The 10,909-nt window shown below is 44.1% G+C and overlaps 1 protein-coding gene and 1 pseudogene across 1 annotated transcript in view; one reads left to right on the plus strand and one right to left on the minus strand.

Moving 5' to 3' along the window:
* ABRAXAS1 (abraxas 1, BRCA1 A complex subunit) overlaps nucleotides 1-10,249 on the minus strand; it is a 33,491-nt gene extending 23,242 nt beyond the window's left edge. The window contains exons 1-2 of the mRNA XM_054484453.2: nucleotides 10,049-10,249; nucleotides 7,244-7,334 (exon numbers count right to left, since the gene is read on the minus strand). Of these exons, the coding sequence (XP_054340428.1) occupies nucleotides 7,244-7,334; nucleotides 10,049-10,135 (178 nt within the window). The 5' untranslated portion in view covers nucleotides 10,136-10,249. The remainder of the gene's footprint in view (nucleotides 1-7,243; nucleotides 7,335-10,048) is intronic.
* On the plus strand, nucleotides 2,781-3,492 carry LOC129034798 (brain mitochondrial carrier protein 1-like; annotated as a pseudogene).
* Nucleotides 10,250-10,909: the final 660 nt, after the last annotated feature.

A 10,909-nucleotide genomic window follows, 5' to 3' on the forward strand; every position in this document is an offset into this window, starting at 1 on the left:
TTAAAGTCTCCCATTATTAATGTGTGGGAGTCTAAGTCTCTTTGTAGGTCACTCAGGACTTGCTTTATGAATCTGGGTGCTCCTGTATTGGGTGCATATATATTTAGGATAGTTAGCTCTTCTTGTTGAATTAAACCCTTTACCATTATGTAATGGCCTTCTTTGTCTCTTTTGATCTTCGTTGGTTTAGGATTGCAACCCCTGCCTTTTTTTGTTTTCCATTTGCTTGGTAGATCTTCCTCCATCCTTTTATTTTGAGCCTATGTGTGTCTCTGCACGTGAGATGGGTTTCCTGAATACAGCACACTGATGGGTCTTGAGTCTCTATCCAATTTGCCAGTCTGTGTCTTTTAATTGGAGCATTTAGTCCATTTACATTTAAAGTTAATATTGTTATGTGTGAATTTGATCCTGTCATTATGACGTTAGCTGGTTATTTTGCTCGTTAGTTGATACAGTCTCTTCCTAGTCTTGATGGTCTTTACATTATGGCATGATTTTGCAGTGGCTGGTGCCGGTTGTGCCTTTCCATGTTTAGCGCTTCCTTCAGGAGCTCTTTTAGGGCAGGCCTGGTGGTGATAATCTCTCAGCATTTGCTTGTCTGTAAAGTATTTTATTTCTCCTTCACTTATGAAGCTTAGTTTGGCTGGATATGAAATTCTGGGTTGAAAATTCTTTTCTTTAAGAATGTTGAATATTGGCCCCCACTCTCTTCTGGCTTATAGGGTTTCTGCCGAGAGATCCGCTGTTAGTCTGATGGGCTTCCCTTTGATGGTAACCCGACCTTTCTCTCTGGCTGCCCTTAACATTTTTTCCTTCATTTCAACTTTGGTGAATCTGACAATTATGTGTCTTGGAGTTGCTCTTCTCGAGGAGTATCTTTGTGGCGTTCTCTGTATTTCCTGAATCTGAATGTTGGCCTGCCTTGCTAGATTGGGGAAGTTCTCCTGGATAACATCCTGCAGAGTGTTTTCCAACTTGTTTCTATTCTCCCCGTCACTTTCAGGTACACCAATCAGATGGAGATTTGGTCTTTTCACATAGTCCCACATTTCTTGGAGGCTTTGCTCGTTTCTTTTTATTCTTTTTTCTCTAAACTTCCCTTCTCGCTTCATTTCATTCATTTCATCTTCCAGGGCTGATACCCTTTCTTCCATTTGATCGCATCAGCTCCTGAGGCTTCTGCATTCTTCACGTAGTTCTCGAGCCTTGGTTTTCAGCTCCATCAGCTCCTTTAAGCACTTCTCTGTATTGGTTATTCTAGTTATACATTCTTCTAAATTTTTTCAAAGTTTTCAACTTCTTTGCCTTTGGTTTAAATATCCTCCCGTAGCTCGGAGTAATTTGATCGTCTGAAGCCTTCTTCTCTCAGCTCGTCAAAGTCATTCTCTGTCCAGCTTTGTTCCGTTGCTGGTGAGGAACTGCATTCCTTTGGAGGAGGAGAGGTACTCTGCTTTTTAGAGTTTCCAGTTTTTCTGCTCTGTTTTTTCCCCATCTTTGTGGTTTTATCTACTTTTGGTCTTTGATGATGGTGATGTACAGATGGGTTTTTGGTGTAGATGTCCTTTCTGTTAGTTTTCCTTCTAACAGACAGGACCCTCAGCTGCAGGTCTGTTGGAGTACCTGGCCGGCCATGTGAGGTGTCAGTCTGCCCCTGCTGGGGGGTGCCTCCCAGTTAGGCTGCTCAGGGGTCAGGGGTCAGGGACCCACTTGAGGAGGCAGTCTGTCCGTTCTCAGATCTCCAGCTGCGTGCTGGGAGAACCACTGCTCTCCTCAAAGCTGTCAGACAGGGACATTTAAGTCTGCAGAGGTTACTGCTGTCTTTTTGTTTGTCTGTGCCCTGCCCCCAGAGGTGGAGCCTACAGAGGCAGGCAGGCCTCCTTGAGCTGTGGTGGGCTCCACCCAGTTTCAGCTTCCAGGCTGCTTTGTTTACCTAAGCGAGCCTAGGCAATGGCGGGCGCCCCTCCCCCAGCCTCGCTGCCGACTTGATGTTTGATCTCAGACTGCTGTGCTAGCAATCAGCGAGACTCCGTGGGCGTAGGACCCTCTGAGCCAGGTGCGGGCTATAATTTCCTGGGGCACCGTTTCCTAAGCCCGTTGGAAAAGCACAGTATTCGGGTGGGAGTGGCCTGATTTTCCAGGTGCCGTCTGTCACCCCTGGAAAGGGAACTCCCTGACCCCTTGCGCTTCCTGAGTTCCCGAGTGAGGCAATGCCTCGCCCCTGCTTTGGCTGGTGCACGGTGCACTCACCCACTGACCTGCGCCCACTGTCTGGCACTCCCTAGTGAGATGAACACGGTACCTCAGATGGAAATGCAGAAATCACCTGTCTTCTGCGTCGCTCACACTGGGAGCTGCAGACCGGAGCTGTTCCTATTCAGCCATCTTGGCTCCTCCTAATTTTTTAATTTTTAAAAAATAATCTTGTATCGCTATAAAGGGCTTGCTTTTAAAACTCAAGTGTCCGAACCAAAAAAAAAAAAACTACATTAAAATTATAAACTACAGGGTTTCAATGCTTCCAGGTTGGCACTGCAGTGTCATTTCTGACTGTAGGAGCCTCAGTTTCCCAGTCGTCTGATGAGCCTGAGCAGCAGCAGAGAAGTACCACTGTAAGCCATGAGATGTCTCGTCTGAACTGGAAACCCTTTGTATATGACGCCTTGCCTCTATCATTGCTGAGTTTGGAACTTTCCCCATGGACCTTGCCAAAACACTACTTCAGGTAGGTTCAAGGCCAAAGCATTGATGTCCGTTTCAAAGAAACAAAATATAGATGGATGTTTCATGCTTTGTTTTGGATCTATAAAGAGGAAGGTGTATTGGCTCTGTATTCAGGAATTGCTCCTGTTTTGTGAAGACAAGCATCATATGGCACCATTAAAATTGGGATTTACCAAAGCTTGAAGCAATTATTTGTATAACGTTTAGAAGATGAAACTCTTTTAATTAACATGACCTGTGGGGTAGTGTCAGGAGTGATATTTTCCACTATAGCCAATCCCACCGATGTTCTAAAGATTTGAATGCAGGCTCAAGGAAGTTTGTTCCAAGGGAGCATGACTGGCAGCTTCATCGATATATACCAACAGGAAGGCACCAGGTGTCTGTGGAGGGGTGTGGTTCCAACTGCTCAGCATGCTGCCATCGTTGTGGGAGTAGAGCTACCAGTCTATGATTTTACTAAGAAGCACTTAATATTGTCAGGAATGATGGAAGACACAACTTTAACTCACTTTGTTTCCAGCTTTACGTGTGGTTTGGCTGGGGCTCTTGCCTCTAATCCAGGTGATGTGGCAGGCACTCGCATGATGAACCAGAGGGCAATCGTGGGATATGTGGATCTCTATAAGGACACTTTGGATGGTATTTTAAAGATGTGGAAACACGAGGGCTTTTTTGTACTCTAAAGGATTTTGGCCAAACTGGCTTTGGCTTGGACCCTGGAACATCATTCTTTAAATTACATATGAGTAGCTCAAGAGGCTTTAAATCTAAGGACTGAATTATACGTGAGCCCAGCCCTGCCAGCCTTTCTACTCCTTTTCCCTTTTCCCGTGTTCTAATGTATTTCGGCAAAGTTGTAAGTGTTTACCAAACCGTTGGTCTTCTAAGGGCCTCCTGATGGAAGAACAGTAGGATGGTTCAAAGTTATTTATATGTTTGTGTTACCATGTTAACTTTTCCCTGAGAGAAAGTGTTAACATTGAGACTCTAGCCCCAGATTGGTTATCTTCTACAAAGATGGATACTGATGGATGACACTGAAAATGGCCTGCTTTCCAAATGTGGGTTAAATGTAATTGGTTAGGCCCCAGACTTGGGCTAGAGCAGAAGGCATAGGCCAGGGTGGTTACTGCTATATATGTTATAGACCTCGGTTCTCATTAAAGTATTTATTGACAGAAAAAAATTATAAACTGTATTAGCATATGTATAAAACATGACAAAAGCCCAGTTTCCTTAAGTAACGTGATTACAAATCACTAAAAGCAAAATAGTACAAATGCAGCCAAAGAATAGGACAGGCCTATCCTTTTCAAAGAAAATGGCCAAGAAAAAAAGTAAGAAGTATCAAAAAAAAAAACCTCTTTTGTAATTAAGAAATGCAAATTAAAATGCTATTTTTTTCACTTATCAAATTGGCAAAGATTAAAATATTTGATAATACCTAGTGTTGGCAAGAGCATGGGGGCTGGGCATGGTGGCTCACGCCTGTAATCCCAGCACTTTGGGAGGCCGGGGCGGGCAGATCACCTGAGGTCAGGTGTTCGAGACCAGCTTGGCCAACATGGTGAAGCCCCGCCTCTACTAAAAATACAAATATTAGCTGGGTGTGGTGGCAGTCGCCTGTAATCCCTGCTACTCGGGAGGCTGAGACAGGGATAATCACTTGAACCCGGGAAGCAGAGGTTGCAGTGAGCCGGAATCCCACCACTGCACTAGAGCCTGGGCGACAGAGTGAGACTCTGTTTCAAAAAAAAAAAAAAAAAAAGAAAAAGAGTATGGGGACCTAGGCACTTTTATATACTGTGGAGAAGTCTAAAATGGCATAAGCATAAGTTTTCCAAAAGGCAATCAGCTAGTCTACCTCCAGGAATGTGACTTTCAAATATACACTCAAAGGCACAAACAAATGTACAATACTAAATGTTCATGGTAATACTGTTTATGTTAACAAAAAAACAGAAAAATCATTCTTAGATGGTTAAAAAAATTATGGTATGTCTATACAACAGGATATATGCAGCCAGCAGAAAGAATGATGGGCCGAGTATGGTGGCTCACCCCTGTAATCCCAACACTTTGTAATGACAGGAGGATTGCTTGAGCCTAGGAGTTTGAGACCAGCCTGGGCAACAAAGTGAGAACCTGTCTCTACAAACAATAAAAAATTATCTAGGCATGGTGGTGCATTCCTATGGTCCCAGCAATACAGGAGGCTGAGGCAGGAGGATTGCTTAAGCCCAGGAGGTCGAGGCTGCAGTGACCAGTATTTGTGCCACTACACTCCAGCCTGGCTGACAGAGCAAGACCTCATCTCAAAAATAAAAACAGAGTGATGAATTATACATTATACACACAGATACTATTCTGTACTTGTGATATCTTGGGAGATATTAGGCACATATAGTAAGATCCCATTTGTGTAAATAAAAAGTATACACATTTGGCCGGGCATGGTGGCTCACGCCTGCAATCCCAGCACTTTGGGAGGCTGAGGTGAGAGGATCACTTGAGGTCAGGAGTTCGAGACCAGCCTGGCCAACATGGTGAAACTCCATCTCTACTAAAAATACAAAAAAATTACTTGGGCATGGTTGCGTGTGCCTGTAATCCCAGCTACTCCGGAGGCCGAGGCAGGAGAATCGCTTGACCTCGAGAAGCAGAGGTTGCAGTGAGCCGAGATCATGCCACTTCACTCCAGTCTGGGCAACAGAATGAGACTCCATCTCAAAACAAAAACAAAATATATATATATACATATGTATGTGTATATATATACACACACATTTACATTTGTGTGTTTTATGAATATTGCAAGCTAGTAAAAATCCATGAAACAGTAGTTGCCACTAAGGAAACTAATAAGAGTTTAAATTTTTTATTTCCTACTTTATATATTTCTATTTTTAAACTTCTAAAGTAGCAAACAAAAATAACATACAGTATGAGTACAAACTGATATAATCTTTCTGGAAAGCAATCTGCTAATGCAGATCAAAAACCTTACAAGTGTTCATACCCTGTGACACAGTAATACCATATCTAGGAATCTATAATAGATAACGCCAAATATTGATATACAAGGATATTCACTGTAGTATACTTTATGATAATGAAAAACTAGAAACAGCTGATTATAACATATTTAAAGGACTGTTTAAATCACAATAAGGCCACAGGGTAGAACACAATGCAGTTATGAAAAATGGTATTGTAGGCCAGGCATGGTGGCTTACGCCTGTAATCCCAGCACTTTGGGAGACTGAGGTGAGTGGATCACTCGAAGTCAGGAGTTCAAGACTAGCCTCGCCAACATAATGAAACCCCATCTCTAATAAAAATACAAAAAATTAGCCGGGCGTGGTGGCGCACGTCTGTAATCCCAGCTACTTGGGAGGCTGAGGCAGGAGAATCGCTTGAACCCAGGAGGCCGAGGTTGCAGTGAGCCAAGATCACACCACTGCACTCCAGCCTGGGCAACAGAGTGAGACTCTGCCTCAAAAAAAAAAGAAAAGAAAAATGATATTGTAGAGGATTATGCAACATTGGAAAGTGATCATGACACAATGTGATGCCAAACCTTTTATAAAGTACACTACCAATTTTGTTTAAAAATATATACACATATATATAGAAAAACTATATTAGACAATCAGAAAACTCCCTATACACTTTATTTCTTTTAAACATTTTTTTCCCTATACATTTTAAAGGTTCTCGCCTGCTTTTCCCTAAAAGAGAAGCTGCCACCAGTTATAACTGCTTTAGCACCCAATCCTCAAACCGTTTACAGCCTGGTCTCTTCCCCATTATGCTCCAGAAATTACTGAGGATTTTCAGTCATCTAATAATCCAATTACTGCATTTTCTCAGTTCTCATCTTCCAACTTTTCTGCAGCATTTAACATTTTATCTTTTTCCTTGGTCTTCCTATTGCTGGGCCATCTTCCTACTAAACAGCAGGTGTTTCATCCTTGTTTCCCTGGCAGTAAACTTACCTGCTTCCTAAGTCTCATACTATTTCTTACTTTAGACCAGTCCATGGCCATAATTTTAACTTCAAAATGAGTGCAACATATCCTTTTAAATTATTTTAAAATTAATATATATTATTTTCTTTTTTTGAGACAGAGTCTCGCTTTGTTGCCCAGGCTATAGTGCAGTGGCACAGTCTCGGCTCACTGCAACTTCCACCTCTCAGGTTCAAGAAATTCTTGTGCCTCAGCCTCCCAAGTAACTGGGATTACATTACAGGCATGCACCACTACACCTGGCTAATTTTTGTATTTTTAGTAGAGACGGGTTTCACCATGTTGGCCAGGCTGGTCTCGAACTCCCGACCTCAGGTAATCCACCTCGGCCTCCCAAAGTGCTGGGATTACAGGTGTGAGCCACCTTGCCCAGCCTCTGTATTTCCTAATTTAAAAAACAATAACTTATGCTGACCCCTTTCAGCATAAACTATCAAATATAGGAGACACAGATGATTCACATATAGGAGAAATAAATAACTCACCAATTGTATAAACAACTTCAACATCATCCATTTGAGAATCAGTAATGCTGTTCTTGGCTTCACCTTTTACTTCCCCAAGAAGAAAACCTTCCTATGAAGATAAAGAGGCAATATATAGAATACACTGATAGAATTACTGTTCACTTAACTAACAGTATTTTCTGAGTATTTTACTATGTATACAAGTATGTGCTACCAGTCGGGGGCACATATGAAAGATCTGAGATGCTTCTAGTTTACTTGGGAAAGATGAAGAGTTAAATAAAAATGAGAAGAGGCTAGGCAAGGTGGCTCACGCCTGTAATCCTAGCACTGGGAGGCCAAGGTGGGCAGATAGTTTGAGCCCAGGAGTTCAAGACTAGCCTGAGCAACAGGGTAAAACTCCGTCTGTACCAAAAAATACAAGAAAAATTAGTTAGGCATGGTGGCACATGCCTGTAGTCCCAGCTACTTGGGATGACCTGAACCCAGGAGGTTGAGGCTGCAGTGAGCTATGATCACGCCACTGCACTCCAGCCCAGGCGACAGAGTGAGACTCTGCCTCAAAAGAAAAAAAGTAGAAATAAAGAGGAGAGGAAGGGAAAGAGATTAGCCTAGCCTGAAATAATTAGAGTAGGCCCTGGGGAGGCAAGTACAGATTAGACTAAAGCGATGGGCAATATTTGTGTAGGCACAGCATGGAGCACTTGGCACACTTAGAAGTATATAAGACTTAAAGCCAGAAATGAGCACACACTGAGGAATGAGCAGAGCACTTTGCCTTGGAGCAGAAGGAAATCAAAGATAAATTAGAACGAGCCAATAATGGGACACCCCGAATGACTACTCTGGATTTAACCACATGTGCTTCTGGGAGTTACAGAAAGCTTCTAAGGTACGAAATGACATGATTAGTGTTTTCTGATTAAAACTCATGCACAATATGAAAGATTAAAATTCAATTTCAGAGTCTGCTTTCTAAAAGGAGTGCTGTGAGCCCGATTCTTTTAAAACTACTTGTATTCTGCCACCCCAGTGGTAATTTATCTGAGTTTTGGAGAATTCAATTTCTCTAGGCACACTTAAAGACCCAATGTGCTTGACAATGAAGATTTTATATCTTTCTTTTTTTTTTGAGAAGAGGTCTAGCTCTGTCATCACCCAGGCTGGAGTGCAGTGGTGCAATCACTACTCACTGCAGCTTTGACTTCCTGGGCTCAAGCAATCCTCCTGCCTCAGCCTTCCAAGTAGCTGGGTCTACAGGCACGTGCCACCACGCCGGGCTAATGTTTAAAATTTTTTTGTAGACATGAGGTCTCCTTATGTTACCCAGGCTGGTCTTCAACTCCTGGGCTCAAATGATCCTCCTGCCTCCGCCTCCCAAAGTGCTGGGATTACAGAAATATTTTATATTCTTTATAATTAATAATGCTTTTTTCCCCTAAAAGTAAAAAAGGATTAGTTCCATAATGTGAGTCTTTACTGGAATCACGCGGGGGGATATATCCAGAATCTAGTGTTCTTGATTTTGATACTCAAAAGACGAACTCAGGGAAGGGAAGCAGGGGCAATGCAAGTGCAACTAGCCAGAAAAACCCACCCTTTAAAGACTCCAGGAAAAAGATCTGAGAAACAGGTGCCTCCCTAGCACTCAGGTACTTCACAAGGGCTAATCGTTTAAGCTACCGAGGACTTACGGTCTCACTCTAACTACACTACAGGCATTCCAAAATAATTTCCACAGCTACACATATATTTTAAATGGTCATATATTTGTTCTTTATTAGGTATTACTTTGTAAGGTTATCTGAAATTGTATACATAAAACATACCAATTCCAAACTTTATTAGGATTGTGCTAAAGAGCAATTTTGTAATGTTTAGATTTTGTAGAGACCGGGTCTCACTAGGTTGTCCCCGATGGTCTCGAACTCATGGGCTCAGGTGATTCACCGACCTCGGCTTCCCAAAGTGCTGGAATTACAGGCGTGAGCCACTGCGCCCTACCTATATTAAGGCAATTTTGAGTAAAACAGACGTTATATCTTAAAATGAACTTAGCAGAAATTACTAGGCATTGTTCAGCAGGGTATTCTCCGAACTATATCACACAGCAGGGAGGTGTATTTTAGATGCTTAGACTTTCTTTCTGCAAGTTACTGAAAGTACTATAGGACATTAACTACTTCCGAGCTCAACGTTTTACAGCGTTTCTTTAATTTCATAGAACTTTTAGAAAACAGGCAACGTACTTTTAAAAACTGTTTAAACAAATTTAATAACGCAAATAAAAAGATATCTGATATACCAGATTAAGCTGTTCCATCCACTAAGATTTCCCACTGGACGCAACATCTATTTTTATTCCCTTACCATCCTACCATCTCAACAAACACGCACAGGCGCTGCTCTGCATGAAAAAGTCCGGCTGGCTTTGCAAACGCCTGTCGGGCGTCGCGAGAAACGGAAAGTTTACCGCAGGCTCCGCAGAGCAACGGAAAGACGCTCCATGAACTTTCCATCTTTTCACGCCCAAGTTTCCACAGCGAAAGGGGCGCCGAGGAAAGATGGGAGCGTGGGGGACACTTGGGTCGGAAAAGGGAAATAACGGAGGATAGCAGAGGGAGGGCTAATGCTGGAGAAGACTTCGTGGGCACGAGGCACCTCATGGACCGCTGAGGGGGAGAGAAAGCAGAGCCGCGACCGCAGGGAGGAGGCGCGGCGGCGTCGGGGGAGCGGGCGGGGACCGGGGCAACAGCGGGGAGGCAGGCCGCGCGCAGGGCTCTTCCCAGGCGACGCCGGACCCCGCCCCGTCCCTCGGCTCACCGTGTCCGAGTCCGTGTTGAGGTGCTGGAAGGCGAGTGCGCCGAGCACAAAGCCCGAGAGCACCGCCGACGTACTCTCCCCCTCCATGCTACCGCCGCCTCGGGCTACACAAGAAGACGAGGGCGGGGCGCGCGGAGCCAGGATCCTGTGGTGGCAGCGAGGCGGGGCCCAGCGAGGAGGCGGGCTTGCGCCGGCGCACGGGCTGCTGCGCGCTCCGCGGAAGGGCGGGGCGAGGGGGCTGAGGGCGGGGGCGGGCGCGGGCGGGTCCCCAGCCGCGCCCTCGGCTCCTCCTTCACTTCTGCTGCCGGCCTCTCCCGGAAGGCAGCTGCGTGTCGGTACCACTGCAGAGGGCCGCGAATTGCCTTTTGGTGGCCTGCGGCTGCTGAGCGACCTGTCACAAAGATGCAAAGCTATCAAAATGAACACGGTTGACAGGGTCATTTTAAGACAAGCAATGATTACAAGAACAAAAGAGTTGAGTAGCAACATTACGATGCCACAATGGATATGCCACGGTTTTGGTTTCCAAACTGCATTTTAGCGCCCTTCACTCACTGAAACTTACAGAATACTAATAAGCATTTGGGGATTGTCTCTGCTAGAACTCTCTAGCCATGTTCTGTGTGTGTGTGTTTGGTGTGTGCGTGTGTGTGTTCCCTTGCTTTTAGAAAACTTCAGCCTAATTTAAACAATACGTGGATATTTAATGTTCTGACAGTTTAATGATGGGCATAATCATAGTGTGCTGGTTTATTTAATGTAAATGGTAAGGTGAGTGGACCAGGGCTTGGCAAATATATTTTACACAGACACACACACACACACGCCCGTAAAGCTATGTTTCTTAAATGGCTGAAAGTA

This window comes from Pongo pygmaeus, chromosome 3, assembly GCF_028885625.2.
Source record: "Pongo pygmaeus isolate AG05252 chromosome 3, NHGRI_mPonPyg2-v2.0_pri, whole genome shotgun sequence".
NCBI classification, from domain to species: Eukaryota; Metazoa; Chordata; class Mammalia; order Primates; family Hominidae; genus Pongo; species Pongo pygmaeus.